At 37.9% G+C, this 22,251-nt stretch overlaps 2 protein-coding genes across 3 annotated transcripts in view; one reads left to right on the forward strand and one right to left on the reverse strand.

Moving 5' to 3' along the window:
• Positions 1 to 28: 28 nt before the first annotated feature.
• Positions 29 to 1,990, forward strand: hspe1 (heat shock 10 protein 1). The gene is made up of 4 exons (XM_043692925.2): positions 29 to 184; positions 1,144 to 1,308; positions 1,562 to 1,651; positions 1,734 to 1,990. The coding sequence occupies exons 1-4, from the start codon at positions 182 to 184 to the stop codon at positions 1,782 to 1,784; spliced, it is 309 nt and encodes a 102-aa protein (XP_043548860.1). The 5' UTR covers positions 29 to 181; the 3' UTR covers positions 1,785 to 1,990.
• A 6,697-nt stretch (positions 1,991 to 8,687) lies between these two features.
• rftn2 (raftlin family member 2) overlaps positions 8,688 to 22,251 on the reverse strand; it is a 72,428-nt gene continuing 58,864 nt past the window's right edge. The window contains exon 10 of one of the 2 annotated variants that reach the window (XM_043692926.2): positions 8,688 to 13,906. In XM_043692926.2, coding sequence (XP_043548861.2) covers positions 13,658 to 13,906 — 249 coding nt within the window. In that variant the 3' untranslated portion in view covers positions 8,688 to 13,657. The remainder of the gene's footprint in view (positions 13,907 to 22,251) is intronic. The other variant, XM_087988691.1, reaches the window with a different exon arrangement.

Below are 22,251 nucleotides of genomic sequence, written 5' to 3' on the forward strand. Positions count from 1 at the left end.
TGTCAAAGTATTGCTCAGGCATGGATTTCACGTTTAGAAAGTGTCCCTGAAATGTAACGTTCTTCTGACGTTCGAGGTCATGTCTCCGGGTTCGAAGGTTTTTCCTCACGTGGGGAGGCTGCCATAGTTGCTGCTGCAGGGAGCTGTCTCAGTTTCAACATTTTCTAGAAGGGGTAGCAGCATGGTAAGCTTTGATTTTACTTTATAGTAGACTGAATGAGAAGAATAAAGTAATTTATGTGCTGTTCTTAATTATTAATTTTGTGACTTTTTGATGTTAAAATGGTAAATTGAGCAGTTTTAAATTAACAAGTGTCTGGAGGATATAAAGTGATTTTGCCTGTTTCATAAGCTCGATGCAAACACATGATCCTTTTGAAATATTCCTATACCAGAAGGGAAAAGGTTCGCCAGGCCAGACTGGTTACAATCCTGCTGAATGAATGAATGAATAGATGGACAATATGCTTGTGACCTGTGTCGGTGTTACAAATCAATTTGTAACAAAAGTCTTGTCGATTGAAGAACTTGACACGTATTTATTACTATGTAACCACACGGATATTTGGGTAGAAACGAATAATTCAGATCGCTTACATGCAACTTAAAGATTTTAGGTTTGACGTGGGTGACACTTTCAAGGTCAAATGAGCTTAGTTTTTAAATGTCAAAATTTATTTTGAGAAATACAATTTTTCATTAATTACTTCTTCAGGCGATGTTTTACACCTTTTTTAAGGTGTTATAAAAGTTCGAACATTTCGACCATGCTTTATTTTTAATGGTGTTATATTTAGAAGCCAACTGTATGTACACCTTGATGAAGGGCTTTTGCCCGAAACGTTGATCCTCCTGCTCCTCGGATGCTGCCTGACCTGCTCTGCTTTTCCAGCTCGACTTTAATCTCCAGCATCTACAGTCCTCATTTTTGCCCAGTATGTGCGTTATTAGCTGTGAAAGCAAAGCTAATAGTCTGAGAACATTTATCTAGTTCTTTTGTAACAAAAAAATTCAGAAGTCACTTTGCCTCTCAACATTCATTCGGAATGACCTCTATTTGTAGATCTCCGAAATGGTAAAGCTTGCGATATGTGGTTTGTAACCTGTCTGTTAATAGGTTACCAAAATGTTTTATTTTAACAGGCAGGACAAGCGTTCAAAAGGTTTCTACCCCTCTTTGACCGTGTTTTGGTGGAAAAGGTTGCAGCAGAGAAGGTAACAAAAGGTGGCATCATGCTTCCAGAAAAATCCCAAGGCAAAGTGCTTCAAGCGACAGTCGTCGCGATTGGACCTGGCAGCCGAGTAAAGGTAGTCTTCAGAAAGTAAAATCCTGAGCAAGAAAATGCTTGTGAAATTCCGACCCAATGGATTCCAAAGTGGACTGCTGTTTTTAAGTTAAATGCAGTTAGAAAGCCAAATTCAATACTTTCTCTTGTACTTTCTTCCTTATCTATGAATTTGTAGTGAGCGTGGATGCATTATAAGCTCTGACAGTACAGGTATGGGATTTCTGTTGGAGCACTGTTCACAAACATTAATTTGTGGATAATTTTCATTTCAGAATGGTGACATCCACCCAGTTAATGTAAAAGTTGGTGAAACTGTTCTACTCCCAGAATATGGAGGGACTAAAGTTGTCTTGGATGATAAGGTTGGCACTACTATGTTAGTAATTCTTTTGAATGAGTTTAGATGTTCTTTTCTCTCTTGATGATTTTTTTTTTCTTCCTTAGGATTACTACTTGTTTAGAGATGGAGATATCCTTGGAAAATATACAGCATGAATATTGGATGTTGCTTTCAGTTTTAAGAAACTGGCCATTCCATGAAGTTGCTGTCTTTTTGTCTCAGCCTGTATATACCATTTTTGGAGCTTTGGTACAATAAAATCAATGTTAAACATACAACTTTCTGTTTTACTGTGATTGATCTCATTGATAATTTACTTGAATTTTTAATTAATAAATATAAAATTATGAATATAAACTAGTGAACTTGTTGCAGAAGTGATTCATTTTGCTTTGAAAACCAACTTTTTTGAAAGGTTGGTAGTAAAATTACTTGGTAAATATGCCATGGACATTTGTAAAATGCTACAAAGATAGTTACTGTGTCTACAGTAACTTGCAGAAATACTAGTTCACTTTTGCATAAAATGCAAACTTAAATATTTCAGTACATTCTAAGGGAGGAGTTTTCTTTATCATAAAGCTTATATTATTCAGTTTTAAAATCCTCATTCTGTAATGCCCATCTAAGACGACCTTAAATATAAGATATTCCTTACATCCCTCAGCCTTGACATGTCATCAAAAACGCCAACAATTGCAATCTCAAATTGCTATTTCCCCTCCTATTCTCAATCTTGTTTAAAGGCAGTCCTTTGTGTTGTCTTGTGATCTGTTTCTATCATTTCAAATTACATATGAGAACATCTGTTTGCTGCTTTTACTAATTGCTCCCAGCTCCCTTCCACCCTTGTTTCCTTCTAGGGATGATGTGGAGGTGCCAATGTTGGACTGGGTGGACAAAGTTTAAAAAGGTGCTTTAAGAAAAATAGGACACCAAGTTACATGAGATTAAATGAATAATCGAACAAAGAGGAAAGTTTTGAAGAGTGTCTCAAAGAAGGAAAGTGAGGCGAAGAGGTGTAGTGCATTTACCTTTTTGGACATGTTCATGACATGTCTGGAGCAGATGGGACTTGAAGCCAGGTCTGTGGGACCAGAGATAGGGGCACTACTACAACAGCCCTTGGTGAATTCAAATTTCGCCAACTGTTACGGTGGAATTTCCCAGAAAATTAACTCCGTGGTCTGGATTACTTGTCCAATGATATCACTGCTGCTTACCTGCTACTTACATCTTAACTTGCATTAAGTCCTGTCCCTGTATTACTGTGCTCACTAACTGGATGATAGATAATCAGTCTGCTAATATAGCAACAATTTAAGTGTGTTAATAGAGCTGGGTATGTCATGGTACATGTAAAGAAAAATGCTTTGGCTTTAGTTGGTATAAAGATCATGAGAAATGAGAGGTGGGGTTGTCGAAGATAGATCCTAGAAAAAAACGAGAGATAATGTTAGAGCAGGAAGAGAAGCCATTTCAAATGATAACCAAAACCAGAAATTGCTGAAAAAAAACTATGCAAGTCTCTCTGTGGAGAGAGAGTTAACATTTCAGCTTCATTGACCCATATTCTGAACTCTTTTCAGTTCAACTGAAGGGTCACTGGATACAAAGTTAACTGCTTTCTCTCCACAGATGCCACATCTGATGAGTTTTTTCAGCAATTTCTGGTTTTGTTTCTGATTTTCAGAATCTGCAGTTCTTCCGGTTTTCCATTTCAAATGATTCTCTGGTTATATTCAGATACTAATTTGAATAATTAGAGAACAGTTTCAGGCTGCTGAATGGCAGAGGTGTTAGAGGAGTGTGATGTCGGAGGTTGCAGAAGGGGTGGAAACCTAATTGGAGCAATCAAAATATTTGGAATAAATTTGACAATACCTTCAAGGACTTCAGAAGGAAATCAGGTTGGAGATGAATTGATAATTGGCAAGAAAGTTTTTGAAAAGAGGTGTAATTTAAAGGAGAAAGGGACAACACCTGAAGAGAGAGAGAACCGATATTCATAATATTAGCTAACAGCAGTATTAGGAAGAATGTTCAATTGAACAGGAGGTAAAACTCATGGACAAAATGAACTCCGTTGAGGGCACTAGGAGACATGGCAGAAAATAGAAAATATAAGAGTTCAGGACTAGGGCAAAGGGGAGCATTAAAGGAAGCTTGGGCAGGTGGGCTAGTGGAAGTGGGTACCACTGTAGAACAAGCTGGTTAGATTGTCTCAAAGATTATTACTATACTTCTCGTTCAAAGTGAAGGTAGGAGAGGACAAGGAAGAGGGGCTTAAGACAGTTTGCAGTCAGAAAAGAAACTGAAATCTGTCTTAGCTTCTCAGAATGATCCAGGAATACTGACAAAGTTTAACAGGCAAGTGCAGGACCAGTAGTGTTAAAGTGATCCAACTAGATCTTGAAATTATGGCTAAACCAATTATCTGCTGTTTTAGTGGTGTCTCTTGGATTTACAGATGTGGGCCATTTTGAGGGACCAGCCATGTGAAAGAGCAAATGGTTTACCAGTGACTTGGGCATCAAAGGTGGGGATGATTGTGCAGTTGAGTTAAATCAGTAGTTCCAGAAATGTTAATGGAGAGCCAAAGGCTTGATGTTTCAGATTTTGAAATTGCAGTTGTAGGTGAATTGGAAGATAGATTTTTCCAAATACAAATATGGAAGGAGGTTGGTTTTGAGGTATGGAGGGGATGTGAATGTTGAGTGTAAGGAAGTGATCAGAGATAGCCTATCTGTAATTGATATGATAGGACTAGCAGGACCACATGAAATAACAAGGTCAAGGGAGTGACCATCAAACTGGGTTAAAGAGTGTCACTTGGAAGGAGTGTGTATAAAAGGGCAGTAAACATTAGAGGAGAGAGAACATGATAAGTTCTAATGGACAATAACTGAATGAACATGGATTTCGCTACTATCTGTCCTTGCCCTCAGCAACCAAATCAAGTTTAACCATTCATTATCTATGATATGTAGTCCACAACCCTGCAAATGTCAAGACCACCTGTTTCATAATGGTTGGTGAGGCAATGACTGCAGAATTCACACCTTCTCTCTACACTTGTGTCCTCTCTTCTGCGCCAAGAGAAAGCTGAAAGTGTGTGAGAGAAGTGGGACATGTGGAGAAGTTGAAATTATTGAATTGAATGAGACATGTTAATGAGTGTAAGCATGAATTTTGACTGCTCAGATGGTAAAGTGAGAAGCTGCCTCAAGAGACAGGTATAAGAGGAGCTCTGAGCCACGTTGATGTATGCAGGAGAATGGCTGGGGAAGTCAGAATATGGGAGTTGGTAACTGGAAATGTTATTCCATTCATCATGTGTTCAATGTGGAATGTGTTCAGTAATAGGGATCACACTGCTGTTGCTCACTACTTCATTGAACTCCAGTCACAGTTACTCAGTTTGATTGACAGCTCTCTTCTTCTCATCTGCCGATGAATAAGGATCATTATCACATCCACACTCTACTATTGGCTGGAAAACCTGGAAGATAGATGCAAAGAAGTACCTGTACTTCCAAATATTAACCTGAAAATTCCATTTTCCTACTTTGAACAAAATACTTTATTCTAATTTAGTGTAATATTCCATATTATTTTTCCCATTACCATAAATCTTAAGATGCCTGTTCCAGAGGGAAAAGGCCAAATTTCTTCTTAAAGCTGACAGCCTTTTTCAAAGAAAACTAAATACTTCCATCTATGTACGCATGCTGACCACAATTTGAATCCCTGGAAACAAGAAGTACTCTATCACTTCAACTCTCCAACTCACCTTCCTTTTCATTAGTGTAATCTAACAGTAAAAGAAAATATCAAATATCCTCATTCTTATTAATATTCACCTGTACTGTGATCTGTACTGCACCTGAACTATTTGTGAACTATAATAATGGCATAATTGATGGAACTGACTGTAGCATATCCCAGCTTGCTGGGAAAATAAGCAATGAGGAGAATACAAAGAGGCTGCTGCAGCATGCAGATAGATTGGATAAGTAGTGAAGAACATGGCGAAGAGAATAAGTGTAGTGAAATGTGAAGTTATTCACTGTGGGAGGAAACATTAAATTATAATTTTTATTGAACAGAGAGAAACTGGGAAACAGTTGCATTTAGAGGTACCTGGATCTCTTTGTATATGAATCATATAACTAACATGTAGATATAGTGAGCACTTAAAAGTTTTTAAAATTCATTAGTGGGATGTGGGCATCACTGGCTGGCCAACATTTATTGCCTGTCCCTAGTTGCCTTTGTGAATGTGGTGGTGAGCTGCCTTCTTGAACTGCCACAGTCCACCTGCTGTGGGTTGACTCACAATGCCATTAAGGATGGAATTCCATGATTTTGACCCAGTGACCGTGAAGGTATAGCGATATATTTCCAAGTCAGGATGGTGAGTCGCTTGGTGGGGAACTTGTGAAGGTGGTAGTGCTCCCATGCATCTGCTGCCCTTGTCCTTCTAGATGGAAGTGGTGGTGTATTTGGAAGATGCAGTCTGGGGATCTTTGGTGAATTTCTGTAGTACATCTTGTAGGTAGGTCATACTACTGCTACTGAGCATTGGTGGTGCAAAGGGCTTGTGGATGTAGTGCTAATCAAGTGGTCTGCTTTGTCCTGCATGGAGTCAAGTGTTTAGAGTTTGTTGGAGGCTGAGAGTGCTTCCCCAGGTTGAGAAATCTAGAACACGGAGGCACAGTCTCAAAATTAAAGTTTACCCATTTAGGATTAAGATGAGGAAAAAATGTTATTGCTCAGAGAGTTGTGAATCTGTAAATCTCTAGCACAGAAGGCTTTGGAAGATCCATCATCATGTACGCTCAAGATTAATAGGCCAATAGGTTCCTGGGTACTAACGCAATGAAGGATTATGGGGACAGTGGAGGAAAGTTGAATTGGGCTTGAAAATCTCCCATGATCTTGTTGAATAGTTGAGCAGGTTTAAAAGATAAAATGGCCTTCTCCAGCTCCTAGAGATTGGTTTAACTGTAAACATTGTTTGAATGACAGGCTGCTGAAATTACTGATAACAGCACATCACAAGAAAAGGATCAATCACCTTGGAGCTGAGTGAATTGAGCACAGAAAGACACATCTCTTTAACCAATCAGATTGAAGAACTGAAATAAACAGCAGAAGGAATGAGAAGGAAGTATAGAACATGCAAATCAAGGACAAATTGGGAAGAGAAAGACAAAAGGACAGAAAGGAATGCATTTTTCTAACTTTTGAATCTCAAATAATTAATATCTTAAGGATTGAGATAGTATGAGCTAATTTTCAGTGCCATAGAGTTATCAATAATTTACACTTATTAAAAAGATAAGTTGTTGTTAAAAAGATACTTGCATATAATAAACAAGAATTGGCATTCTGTGACAAACACAGTACATAACTACTGTGCAACTAAATTCACCTTGTGACATTCAGTTGTTAGGGAAGTAGCAAAATATTATTCTTGCAAAGATAATAGTAGAGTGGTGCAGCTCAGAAAGAAAGTTCTGGACGTGGTTTTAATAGTAAATCTTTCAGCCCAAAGTGGTTTGTATGATTTATGCATAAAGCTTCAATGTTAATTTGTATGTTCCAATTTAGTAGCCTCTTGCAGTTCAATCTAATTCATAGAATCATAATCATAGAGTCATAAAGCACGGGAACAGACCCTTTGGTCCAACTAGTCCATGCCGACTATGTTCCCAAATTAAATTTGTTCCACTTGCTGGCATACAGCCAATATTCCTCCAAACCTTCCCTCTTATCCAAATGTCTTTTAAACGTTATAAATGTACCTACATCCACCACTTCTTCTGGCAGTTGATTCCACATACTAACAACTCTCTCTAAAAAGGTTGCTCGTCTTTTCTCCTTGCACCTTAAAAATATGCCCCCTACATTTGATCCCCCACCACCTCAGGGAAAAGACCTTTGCTATTCACCTTATTTATGCCCTTCATGATTGTACAAAGCCTCTAAATCACCCTCAACATCCTAAGTTCCAGTGAAAAAAACGTCCCACCTATCCAGCCTATTTTTATAACTCAAATTCTCCATTCCTGGCAACATCCTGGTAAATCTTTTCTGAACCCTCTCCAGTTTAATAATATCCTTCCTATAACAAAGTGACCCCAGAATTTCATAAAGTACAACAGAATAGGTCTCACCAATGACTTGTAAAACCTCGACATGACGATCAAGATCCCTTTGTAATCTTAGATGTTGGATGTGTATATCCATGGATGAAGGATGCATGCAGTTAGTTCCAGATGATTGTACCTTGAAATGCTGTTTGGTGATGAGCAACATGGAGGCTGTTTGCAACCAGTAGTGCTCTGATTAGATTAGATTCCCTACAGTGTGGAAACAGGCCCTTTGGCCCAACCAGTCCACGCCAACCCTCCGAAGAGTAATCCACCTAGACCCATTTCCCTCTGACTAATGCACCTAACACTATGGACAATTTAGCATGGCCAATTCACCTGACCCACACATAGTCATAGAGATGTACAGAATGGAAACAGACCATTCGGTCCAACCCATCCATGCCGACAAGATATCCCAACCTAATCTAGTCCCACTTTGGACTGTGAGAGGAAACTAGAACACCCGGAGGAAACCCACACAGACACAGGGAGAATGTGCAAATTCCACACAGTCGCCATGGGCTGGAACTGAACCTGGGACCCTGGTGCTATGAGGCAGCAGTGCTAACCACTGAGCCACTGTGCCGCTCTGATGTCCACATCAAGAATTTTCAACGACTCAATTGTTCAGTACTTTTTCTAAATTAGGAAACTGAATATTAATGAACTAAGATGTGCTTTTAAGAAGGCATTTGACAAGCTTTAATCCCCCTTAATTGGCATCATGCCACTGTCTAGCAAGGAACTCTTCTTGCTGCCTTGTAAATGCGTAAAAGATACAGCGAGACGTTGCTGATGTTGAGACAGGCCTTATGGAACTTCATACAAATTTCAGCTACATATCTCACCATAGCCTAAGTTGTTCAAGTCCCTGAAATACTCTGCTAATTAACTCTATTTCTCTCTGAGTGTTTCCAGCTCTTTTTGATTTTTATTTCAGAAGTCGAGTCTTTGTGTTGTATTATTTCTATGCTTGCAGTGTGAATGAAAATATAAATTGTCTTGAAATTATTCAGAAACATTAGCACATATATATTCAATATTATTTTGTGGACTTCTGTTTTCTTTAATGTAGTAATTGTAAAAGGTATGTTGAGTAGTACCTATTCATTGCAATATTTCACATGACTTTATGGAGTTCTAATTTTTGTTCTTTATTACTTCTATTTGAAGATTTAAACAAGTGTCAAATATTTATTTGGACCTATTATACATTTTTGCAGCTTTGAATATGCAAACAGAGCACACTATAAAATTATAACATGGAAAACAACGAGTTACATTAAGAAATACTACAGCAGGGCAAATAATACAACCTCAAGCTCATTACTATAGCATATAATAAAAAAAACTTCAGATAATGTTTAGAATACATGGACCTAATAACTTGAGTAATAACACTATAATTTTGCTCATCAACTGCAAAGTGATTTTTCCATTTAATACTTTTGACAATCAATTGTGAGGATGTCACTCTGCAGCGATGAGATCAAATTCCTTATTGAGCCTAAGTACTGCAGTGTATTATTGTAATTCCATTAAAACCATAATGCATATATATTCAAAATAGTGTCAGGCTGTGATTTCATTTTCAGGATTTTGATCATATCATCCGAATGCTTTATCAGCTTTATCACTTGTTCCCAACTACCCGTAATTTATATGGTATTAATACATAGTAACTCTTTAAGACCAGACAAATAACACACAATCAAATGTTTCGAAAACATCTACTTTCTTGCTTTACAGTCTTTCAACAAACAAACTGATTGGCACTAATATCCGTAAGACCCATTTAACCATGTTTCTAAAGAGGAACAGCTAAAAACTGACAACAATTTAACAGTGCTAATTAACATTTTCTGAGTACATGTACATACCTAAAACAACTAAAAATGATTGCAAGGAGTTTTAAAAACATTACAAAAGATTTTTTCAAAAATTACTTACGTCAGAACATAATGGTAAATTTCTCCATTTGTGTGTCTTCTACCTGGCCTTATGTAAAGTTGCCACACAGCGATTGTCAGTCAGCCTGTGGCCAACCTATATTCCCAATATTTCCATCCGTACTTAGAAGATGACTCAGTTAGGGTACATAGGCAGTTAGGTCTGAAAATTTCAAGGGGTCTATCAAAAAATCACCTTGTCACAATGAAAGCAAATTTAGAAAAAAAATTAAAACAAGTAAGCCAGTTCTGAACATGACCTTCTTTCAACTTAAATAATTGCTGTAAACTCTATCTTCCAGCTGGTTTTATTGGCCAATTTCCAACTCATTGAGGATTTCCAGGGGAAGTATGTTAGCCACATAGTCTGTCACCCTTCCCTTGAGGAGCTGCTGGAGAAGATGATTTACCAGGACTCCTGGCCATTCAAAGTTGTGGGAACAGACTTCTGTTAAGGTGTTCCTGAGGATCAGATTGGTTAGATTTACAAGTCACTTTGGGCTGAATTTTACCACATGCTTTAGAACGCCAAAAGGTCAGGACATGAGCACTGGTTTGGGTAATTTTACTATGGATGGCCTCTTAATTAGCCATCTATAGGTTTATCATCTGATTTGGAACAGCAGGGAGGCTCTTGACGCTAGGCAGAAGTGGGTACTGCAGACCTGGAGAGTACAGTCAAGATTAGAGTGGTGCTTGAAATGCACAGCAGGTCTGGCAGCATCCGAGGAGCGGGAAAAATCGACGTTTCAGGCAAAAGCCCTTCATCAGGAATGAGGTGGGAACCTCGGGGATGATGAGATAAGTGGGAGGGGGTGGGGCTGGGGAGGAGGTAGCTGAGAGTGCAAGAGATGGATGGAGGTGAGGGTGAAGGTGATAGGTCGGAGAGGAGATGCCCCTCCTGCCTTTACTGCTCACAGCCTCCTCTCTGAGCCACAGGGCCTCTGGCTCAACTGCCCCTTTCTTGCAGTTGCTGTAGCAGATCCATCTACATTAAACAGGTGGCCTTTGGGAAAACATATCAACTCCCAGGAGCAGTATTTCATTGGGAAGCCATTCTGACATGGCTATCTGTAATTTAATAGATCCTACACCTGTGTCCCAGCCCTCCAGCTGGGAGCTAGTAAAACTTGGAACTTAGTCATCCAAATCTCACAGAGAGAAAGCAGTGAGGATCAGCGATCTCAGGGTATAAGTGGAAAACAGAGGGAGATCTTGGCGAAATTCAAGTGAATCTGTAATATGCTGAGGAAAATGTTTCAGCTGCAGAAACAAATGTAACAAAAATAGATGCTGTCATTTCTTAGGGTAGGTTTTGTAATATTGTCAATTTCAGAGAAACCTAATACATTTGCAAAATAACTAATGCTTCATCGGTGTCTTAGAAAGATCATTTTATCTATTTTGGGACAGCATGGTTACCGTAACAAAACTAATCTTCTCTTGCACAATCCGCACAATCACAGGAATACTCATCCTCAGTAACAATGGCTTGCATTTATACAGCACCTTTAAAATGTCGAAGGTGCAGCACATTAGTGGTATCAAACAAAATTTAACATCAAATCATATAAGGAGATATTGATAATTAATCAAAATGGTTGGTATTAAGGAGCAATTTAAGGGAAGAGAGAAGGCTAAAGGGTTGGACAGGCTCAGAGAAGGAATTCCAGAGCTTTGGGACTAACCAGCCAAAGTTATGGAAATCATGGTGAAGTGCTGAGAATCCGGCATGTGCAAGAAGCTAGAATTGGAGACGTGCAAAGACCTCGCAGATTGTAGGGACTGGAGGAAGCTAAAGATATATGGTTGGTGCGGATGGAAGCGGATACAGCAAAGGGAGGTCCCAGACAAATCTGAAAAAACCTCAATAAAAAGAAGTAATATTAGGCAATTAAAACAAAATTGATAAATTCATATGTATAATTTGGAACTAACGTTTATACAAAAATATTTGCATTAAGGGGATCTATAGGTTGTTTTACTACCATTGGAGGGGGCCTTCATAAGCAAAACAGATTTGCGAACCCTGATTGATCTAAGAACACTTTTCAATTATTATTCTAAAAAGTTAGTTAACTGGTGGAAATGCAACAAGAGGATGGCTCCTACTTAAGCGTCATGTAATTAGTTCTGATGTGGTACTAAACCATGTGGTATATCCAGAAATGACAATGAAATGATTGCCCTAGCCAATGCAATGAATCAATTTCTTTCTTTAAATTAGATTATGATTATGAAACATTGTGTGGAATCATGAGTGAAAAGTTCCTTTGTAATCCAAAATGAGGGCATGATATAGTCGAGTACCTGAAATGAAATTGTACTCTGTGCATAAGTTGATACAATAGTGCATCATTCCTTTCTATCATGATTTATTCTCTTGATGAGCTGAAGAAATAAATATGATAATTGAGAGAATTTTGTATTGATCCCACTACCAGACTGATTCTCATTAAATAACTTTCAGTGTATTATTACAAATTAACAATCCCAACAATAAGTTTAGCTTCAGTGTTTAGTTTCATTTGCAACTCCTCCACAATGAAAGTCTATGCCTGAATTCGAGAAGACCTGGGCAATATTTACACTCGTCCTGCTAAGTGGAAAGTAACATCTGTGCCAGACAATGGCCATTTTCAACAAGACGAAGTCTTAACCACCTTCCCTGGAGATTCACTGGCATCATTACTATCAAAACTCCACTTCGGAGTCACCATTCACCAGAAACCAAAATGGACCAGCCACATAAATACTATGGCTGCTGGACTAACTTACTCTCTGGTTGTTTTTAAATACGCTTTCCATCAAGAACAAAACAGGAATGCTATGAAATATTCTACTTTTCCCGAATGAATGCAGTTACAAAAATATTCAAGCAGCTCGGCTCTATCTGGGACAAAGCAGTCAATGAGGTTGGTAATGCCTTCATAACATGTACATCATGCTTGCAGTTACACTGCAGCAACTCCCCAAGGATACTTTGAGACTTTCCAAATCTGTGATCTTTAGCATTTAGAAGGATAAAAGTAATAGGCACCCGTGAACAAGTATCAACTGTAAGACCACAATGACTCAGAAATTTACTGCTTTTTTTTCACTATTGTCAGGTCAACGTCCTGGAATTCTCTACAAAAAAAATCAATGAGAAGACTTTCATCACCTGTCCTGCAGCAGTTCAAGAAGCCAACAAGCCATCATCTTCTCTAGGCTAATTACGGTTGGCCTATAAGCACTGGCAGTGCCTGTGATGTCCAAATCCCATAAAGAATGAAAATAGCTGATGCCAACGAAACAGATATAGTAGTTATATTTTCCTACAGTTCAAGCAGGACAACTAACATTACTTTAGCTGAACATTCCTCAAGAATGATTCCTTTTAACCATGCAGAGATAGCAGTCTTGCAAGAGCTTTTCTTGAACAAGTTGACTGCAAAGCATGATCCCAAGAGTATGCAAAGGAAAATGACAGGAAAGAAGGAACAACATGATTTTTAAAAAATTAGCACATAATCATACAAATGGAAAAAATAAGAAAGATATTACTTGAAAAGTTAAAAGTAAATATAAATATCTGGATATGTTCTTTCCTATGAATGGCTTTCCTAAGTAAGTTCAAAGTAATTTTAAATCATCAGGTGAAGCTCTTTCTGATAGCAAATTGTAATCAACAGTTCTGCTTTGTTAAGGAAGCCTGGATCTGTTAGCATAAATCCTGAGAACTGAAGTATTTGTTAATGCTTTTTTTTCCTGTAGGATTAGAGAAAAATTTTAACAACAGCACACTTTTGTACAGAACAAAATCAAAAGTCACAACTTTGCAAAGCCATTAGTTACTACCAATCAAGTTAAACTGTAGAAAATCTGCTTTTCTTTCTTTATACTGTTGTCTTCAATACGAAACTGAACTGTGCAATGTTAAATGCAGGTAACCTGAGGTGTTTCTTCCTCTTGATCCAGTTGCCCATCATCCAAGTCTTTGAAAACACTATCAGTACGATTCATGCCTGAAATGTCTCCATATTGATGTGAGTTGGTCCCTGAAGTGGTACAAGAATCTTCAGGAGACTTTGTTTCTGAATGTTTATTTTTACCAGTGATCACACCCACATTTCTGTTCCAATTTTTGGTTCTTTCACTGACTTTTGTTTGCCGAGTAGATCTTTTCTGTAAGATAGGTCTCAATACAGTGATTTATACAAATAAAAATGGAAAACATTCTATTGTACGTTTGAAATCATAGGAGACTGTATTCTCATGGAAAGTTTGGGTAAATCTCAAACCTTTACAGATAAATTTTCAATCTAACCATTTTAAGCATTTTCTCTTCTTGTCCACTGTTAACTGTATTTCTTCCCATACAGTATCTCATTAAGAACAGATGATTGGTTCTCAAACTTCTGCCAATATTTAGCTTGATCTATTTGTTAGTTATATACATATATGTGTGGAGTCCATCTTAGCTTTTAATATGGAATTGAAAGGATGAATGCAATTGTCTACAAGTAATGGGGATTAGAATAGATTTACAAAATGAGAGAAGATCAGTAAGTGAACAGCAGGTCTTTGAAAGTTCTTTATGCCTTTGAGAATTACATAAATGTCAAAATGGCAAATATTTGGCATGTTGTTTTCAGAAATACTTAAAGGCAATTAAGACCAATCAGGAATGGCTTCCATCTGGCAAAGATACACTGCAGGGAAATAACACTAAGAGTGAAAGATTGTCTATGCTGGAAAGTAATTCCTGCTACTGCTTTGCGCATCTGTGCACTTAAAGACAGTGACGTTGAGTAAAAATACCTTACTTATTTAAAAAATTAAGCTTTACATGTATACATAATGACTCAGCCCTAGGGTCTAAGGTGACAGACTTGCTGTTAACTGCTTAGCTTCATATTCCTAAATTCTGGTGACAATGTGGAGATGGATTGCCTTTAAATAGACAAATTTTGACTTTCAATCAATTAATACAACTGAGTAATAACACAGATGAAGGAAATCCAAACCTTCAGTGCGGCAGATTCCACAGTGAAAACATAGCAATTTTGAGTCTGTACTAATGAGATGAAAAAAACCTGGTTTAGGATGCAGCCTGAGACAAATAACCCGGTGACAAACACTAAGCCAGCTATATCTATTTTTAAGGAATCTTGTGGTGCAGTGGTAGTGTCCCTATCTCTGGGCCAGAAGACCTGGGTTCAAATTCCATCTGTTCTGGAGGTGATTGAAAATATCTCTCAAGTTACTTTTTAATTAGCATGTTCAGAGATGTTATCTACATGTTTGGAGCAGGTGGGACTTTAACCTACGCCTCCTGGCTCAGAGGTTGGGACACTACCACTGCAATACAGGAGTCCAAAAGTGTGCAAACATGCATTTGGAGTGCAGAGTTAAGCATTTTACTGAAATAGAAATGAGAGTGATTGATTCATTCGAGATCTTGTGGTACAGTAACAATGTCCTTACCTCTGAGGGTGGTACATGTATGGAATGAACTGCCAGAGGAAGTGGTGGAGACTAGTAGGATTGCAACATTTAAAAGGCATCTGGTTGGGTATATGAATGGGAAGGGTTTGGAGGGATATGGGCCTGGTGCTGGCAGATGGGACTAGATTGGGTTGGGATGTCTGGTCGGCGTGGACAGGTTGGACCGAAGGGTCTGTTTCCATGCTGTACATCTCTATGACTCTACAACTCTTAGATATGATCGATCATTTTCCATCACTATTTTAAAGCTAATAGAATTATGGTCACTAGCCCCAAAGTGCTCCCCCACTGACACCTCAATCACCTGCCCTGCCTTATTTCTCAAGAAAAGGTCAAGCTTTGTACCTTCTCTAGTAGGTACATCCACATACTGAATCAGAACATTTTCTTGTACACACTTAACAAATTTGTCTCCAACTAAACCCTTAACACTATGGCAGTCCCAGTCTATATTTGGAAAGTTAAAATCCCCTACCATAACCACCTCATTATTCTTATAGAGAACTAAGATCTCCTTACAAGTTTGTTTCTCAATTTCCCTCTGACTATTAGGGGGTCTATAATACAATCCCAATAAGGTGATCATACCTTTTAATTGCTCAGTTCAACCGAAATAACTTCCCTGGATGTATTTCTGGGAATATCCTCCCTTGATGGAGTTGTAATGCTATCCCTTATCAAAATGCCACTCCCCCTCTTCTCTTACCCCCCTTTCTGTTCCTCCTGTAGCATTTGTATCCTGGAACATTAAGCTGCCAGTCCTGTCCATCCTTGAGCTTTGAATTCAATTTTTAAAAAAAATCTGGAATTAAGAGTCTATTGACCATAAAACCATTGTCAGTTGTTGGAAAAACCCATCTGGCTAACAAATGCCCTTTAGGGAAGGAAACTGCATGAGTGCACATGACTCCAGACCAACAGCAATGTGGTTGACTGTTAACTGCCCTCAGGAATGGGCAATAAATGTTGACCAATGCCCTCATCCTGTGAATGAATGAATAAAACAGTTTGTTTAAAAATATCTTAAAATGATTCATCCAAATTGTACCCGAAACATCAGGATTAGGACAGACTGGGGAGCAGCTGGATCTTCAGGAGTTTTAGCTGAGAAGGAACTGGCTCATAATTGAGTAATCTAGAGGGCCTCCCTGCCTGGAGAACTGTGGTGATTTTGGTAAAATTCTAAAAGGTGACATATGGCACTGAATTGTACCAAAAAGCTGAGAAAGAATATTGTATCCTTTTTGATTATACTGTTCAAATGTTACATCTAATAAACTATGAAAATGTTATCTCTCGTCATAAGCTATGCAATATTGCAACCTGATGTCCTAACAATTGGAAACCTGTGGGCAGTTGTCTGAGGTACCAGAACTCAGCACCTGAGGTCAATTGTGTGACTGGCATAGAATAAATGAGATCTGTGCAGAAAATAACTTCTTTAAAAAATGTTAATACAGATAAAAAGTAGAGGTCACTTTGTTGCCTGATCCTGATAGAAAATAACTGGGAATGTTGGGCCAAAGTCCAAAACTGGAACACAATATGTGCAGGAAGACTACAGCATGTACAGAGGAAATGTGGTATTACCCAATTACCAGAACATGACAAGAATGTCACACCTGAAGATGTAGCTTCACAGAATAATAGAGATGCACGGCATGGAAAAAGACCCTCAGTGCAACTCATCCATGCCGATCAGATATCCTAACCCCAATCTAGTCTCATTCGCCAGCACTTGGCCCATATCCCTCTAAATTCTTCCTATTCATTTCCCCATCCAGATGCCTTTTGAATGTTGTAATTGTACCAGCCTCCTCTTCCTCTGGCAGCTCATTCCATCACACACCACCCTTTGTGTGAAAATATTACCCCTTAGGTCCCTTTTATATCTTTCCCCTCTCACCCTAAACCTATGCCCTCTAGTTCTGAACTCCCCCACTCTAGGGAAAAGACCTTGTCTATTTTTCCCACATTCATGTTTCTCATGATTTTATAAACCTCTATAAAGTGACCCCTCAGTCTCTGACGCTCCAGGGAAAACAGCCCCAGCCTATTCAGCCTCTCCCTATAGCTCAAACCCTCCAATCCTGGCAACATCCTTGTAATCTTTTCTGAACCGTTTCAAGTTTCACAACATCCTTCTGATAGGAGGGAGACGAAAATTGCATGCAATATTCCAACAGTGGCCTAACCAATGTCTTGTACAGCTGCAGCATGACCTCCCAACTCCAATACTTGATGCTCTGACCAATAAAGGAAAGCCTATCCAACACCTTCTTCACTATCCTATCTACCTGTGACTCTACTTTCAAGGAACAATGAACCAACACTCAGGTCTCTTTGTTCAGCAACACTCCATTAAGTGTATTAGTCTTTCCCTGATTTGCCCTTCTAAAATTCAGCACCTCACAATTATCTAAATTAAACTCCTCATCTGCCACTCCTTGGGCCATTGGCCCATTTGATCAAGATCAGGTCTCCCTTAAACAGTGATTCCAGTAAGGGGTGTGCTGGAATTTTAAGCTATCTGGTTCAGATTGGTACATACCAGACATGAATGCTAATGATTACTTCTTTTGAAAATTTGTCTGTTGATCTCACATATTTCAGATACTTGGTAAGTACAAAAATCTAAAGGAGACCAGAGGTGGTATGAAGCTTAAGGAACTTGAGAAAAGATTCTTACTTTTCAGTAAATAAAATTAAAACACTTTCCATTATTAAAGGATTGTTAGAGCCAGAGGAAGAATTTTTTAAGGGGGAAAAGGTACCTAGAGGATTTTCACATGATTATGACGATTTAAATCAATATCCTGCTTTTCATAACTGAAAAACTACAGTAGAATTAGTTAATGGGACAATATTAAAGGGTGACTGAAAAAAGCGATTGGGCTGCCCTTTAAAATTAGAAAGGATTTTTGTCCAGTGTATTCAGTGAGTACAGGCAAGATAGGGATAAAGCAAATGTGTGTTTCAAATCCTTGATTTGGTACAGGGTTTTCAAAGGAGAAATGTTGACAGATTATGACTAATTAGTGGTTCTGTTTACTTTCAACTAATGGGATACTTGTGCATTGCTGAAGATTAATACTCCATAAACCAAGATGAATTATCCTCAGACTGATTGGTAAAGTGGTTCAATAAAACTTTGAAAAGTATTGTAAAGAAGGTAGAGAAAGAAATCAAGAACTGGGATACTTTGCTGCCTGACTTAACTTTTGCAACTTTTCAGCACAGAACACCAATTTAATAATAACTTGCAGCAATTGTTACCATTTTAAAGAGTGATCAGACTTCCTTCTGGTAGGTAATAGTGATCTCCTAGGTAATAGTGATCGCAACATGATTGTATTTTACATCCAATTTGAAAGGGAGAAGAACAGGTCTAAGACTTAGTATTTTAAACCTGAGTTAGGGCAATGATGCGGGCAGGAAAGTTGAGATAGATGAAGTGGGGCATACTTGGCTGGGGCATAGATCAATAGAGACACAGTGCCAGCTGGTTAAGGGGATATTTCAGAATACTCAGAATAGGTATATTCTTGCAATAAAGAAAATTCTAAAGGGAAGACCCACTATCCAAGGTACTAAAGAAGTTAGGGAAAGCATCAAAATTAAAGAAAAAGCATCTAATACTGTTAAGGTAAGTGATAGGTCAGATGAGTATAAAGAAAATGACTAAAAGGTTAATCAGGAGGAAGGGATTAGAGAATGAGATAAAGCTGGCCAGAAATATAAAAATAGATAACAAGAGTTTCTATGAGTATCTAAAAAAGGTTTGAAAAAAAAATTCTTGGTCCTCTAATGACTGAGAATGGGGAATTAATAGTAGATAGCAAGAAAATAGTAAGATAGCAAGATGAAATAAATAAATATTTTAACTTCATTCTTCATTACAGAGAATACAAAATACCTTTACTCACAGCTGTAAATCAGGTGGAAGGAAGAGAGGAGCTTAGTGAAATTAGAATCACGAAGATAGCTCACTAAGATTAAATTATTAAGCAATTGATGGAGCTGTGGGTTGACAAGGTCTCAGGTCTGGATGGATTTCATTCCATTGTCTTAAAGGAGGTGGTTAATGAGGCAGTAGATGCATTCTAAATATTCTAAAAGTCCATAGACTCAGGGAAGGTGCCATTAGATTGGAAAGTTGCAAATATAACTTCTATAATCAAGAAGGGCAGGAGGCAGAAAATAGAAACTATCAGTTAGCTTGACATTTGTTGTGGGGAAGGTGTTAGCATCGATTAATAAAGAGGTCATAGCTGACACCTAGAAAAACTCAAGTCATCAGTGTTGTGGAAGGGAAATCACTTTCTTCTTTGAAGAAGTAATATGTGCTGTGGGTAAAGGGGAGCCTGCAGACATAAGTGGAGTCCTGCCGGCATTGGTATTGCAGCTCAAGTATTTTAGAATTTAAAACACTTAGATGAAGGCAGCAAAAGCATGGTACCCAAATATGCAGATGACACAAACATAGGTAAGAGAGCACACTGTGAACATTTGCATACAGATATGGATGAAGTTTATGTATGGGTAAAAATCAGGCAGGGTAAAAAATTGTGAAAATGTGAAATTGTTCACTTTGGCAGGGAGAATAAAAAAGTAAAGTATTGCTCAAAGAGAGAACAACTGTCAGAATCCTAAGATGCAGAGGTATCTAGCTGCTCCAGAGTATATATCACAAAATATTAATATTCGTAAAGGAACTAATTGAGAAGGTTTTGGGATGGCTATCCTATTACATAAGGAATTGATCATAAAAGTAAGGATATTAGCCTTCACTCATACACGGCATTGGTGAGATCCCATCTTTAATACAGTGTGTAGTTTTGGTTTCCTTATTTAAGGAGAGATGTAAATACATTGAAGGAGGTTCGGAGAAAGTTTACAATATGTATATCGGAGAAAGTTTACAAGATGTATGTTTGAATTGAGTGGGTTATCGAATGAGAATAGGTTGAACAGTCGAGGCTTCTTTCCACTGAAGTTTAGAAGAGTGAAGGGTGATTTCATTGCAGCTTGTATCATCCAAAAATTCTTGACAAGGTAGATGTGGAAAGAATATTTCCTCTTGAGAGTCAGTCCACAGCTAGGGAACACTGTTTTAAAATTAGGTTGCCCTTTTAGGACCAAAATGAGAAGAATCTTTTTTCTAAAGATTGTAAGATTTTGGAACACTCTGCCTTTGAAGCCAGTGGAGACACACTTGTTGATTACTTTTACGCCACAGTTAGATAGATTCTTGTTACGCAGGGTTATCAAAGGTTATTGGGGGTAGTTGGGAATATGAAACTCAAAACACAATAAGATCAGCCTTGATCTCATTGAATTACAGAGCAGGTTTGAGGGGCCAAATGGCCTCTTTTTGCAACTATTTCATATAGTTGTATGTAATGAAAGTTGGTGAAGTGCAGGATGCTGAATGATGGGTATTCAGAACAATAAAAGTAGTGGCATAAAAGTATGGCACAGCTGCTTAATAGGACAGGAGAGCACTAGTGAATAACTGTGGTATGTGAAATGATAACCGTTATGGATGTAACAAACAACCAAGAGAGAAAGGATACAGAAAAAAGCAAAACTAAGTAGAATTGAAGTAGCTTCCAAGATGGGCTGTGGATCCCATGATTCTTGCACAGGAATTCTGTAGTTCATGATTCTATACTGAGTTAGAGATGCAGTTATTGAACCGGAGGGTTTTCTTCACTCTTTATATCTGTCAAGTTCTGGAAATTTCATCGTTGTTTCAGAGGTTCCAAACACTCCGAATATAATTGCTACCGTATTGGTTTTCTTGCTATAATTACCTACCACAAAATGAGCAACAGAAACATTTTCAGTGGGGAAAGCACAATTTTTTTTCTATCTGCACTGTCTATATTTGGTGATGGGCTTCTACTGATATCTTCTGTCCTGTCATTTTCTCTGTTTGCTTTAATGATTCACTGCTGGTCCCAGTTGAGTTAGTACTTTTCATGAAAACTGCATTGTTCCCCAATTATCTCATACTGATTTTTGGTGGCACTATTTACAGGTTTGGAAGTTCAAACCCATCTGCTATTCAATGCTCTACGTTATAGATGTCTGTTTTCAAAATAGCGTTTGGTATTAAATGGGAGATTTAAGGGTTCCAAAATATTATGGAGGCACATTTGAACAGGAAATTCGTTGCACCCTTTATAATTGTCTTCTTCAACTAAACAGAGCTAACGAGAAAATAAGCAAATCGGTAAGATATTGAATATGGTCTCTAAGAAGTATAAATCTTTGTACTATTACAATGAGCACTGCATGTAGAATCATAGAAGATATTTTCCAACAATAAACTCCTTGATTCTTTATATTCTTTTAGCAATTGAAAAGTTTAGAAGTGTTTTGTAATTACCAAAAATAAACTTCCAATTTCTATTACTAGAATTGAAAAAAGGGAATAGACTATAATACTACATAATATAGTCTCACATCAAAACAAAATTCCTCATACTACTTAAAGAAAAAAGAAAATAACTTGAATTGATAGATATTTTAATTAACCTATTCTGATCTGTTACAACATACCTCTGCAGCAGATAGAACATAAACCCAAGCTTCTGGCCCAGAGGTGGGAACATTACCACTGCACCGCAGGAAGACTGAGTTAATAATAGCACAGTGCATGACCTCAGACTAAAAGGATTCACTGCCAATTAAATACCATTAAAGTGCAGTCACTGCTGTAACATTAAAAAATTGTGAATCTATGCACACCAAAATTCCACAAAAAAGATGACTAGAATAATCTGTTTTTGTGATATTAATTGAGTAATAAATAAATAACACTCTGGTAAGTGGATAATCCTGAATTCAAGTGTAAGACTGGATTGTAGCCTGAAACCAGAAAACAAGAAGATAGTAACAAGAGTAAGCCACTCAGGCATGATATATACCTCTACCACCTTTTGTGTGAAGAAATATAGTCTAACCTCTCTTTAATGGCCTGATTCTACTTTTAAGGTCTTAACTAAGGGTGGCAC

The sequence above is a fragment of the Chiloscyllium plagiosum genome, unplaced genomic scaffold, assembly GCF_037043375.1.
Source record: "Chiloscyllium plagiosum isolate Xiang-an unplaced genomic scaffold, Cpla_swu_hap1 HiC_scaffold_7, whole genome shotgun sequence".
NCBI lineage: Eukaryota > Metazoa > Chordata > Chondrichthyes > Orectolobiformes > Hemiscylliidae > Chiloscyllium > Chiloscyllium plagiosum.

Bases quoted from the DNA above. Each gene is read 5' to 3' on its own strand.
- hspe1 (XM_043692925.2), top strand. The intron at 1,309-1,561 runs GTAGTCTTCAGA...TTTTCATTTCAG, and splicing joins GACCTGGCAGCCGAGTAAAG to AATGGTGACATCCACCCAGT. The intron at 1,652-1,733 runs GTTGGCACTACT...TTTCTTCCTTAG, and splicing joins AAGTTGTCTTGGATGATAAG to GATTACTACTTGTTTAGAGA.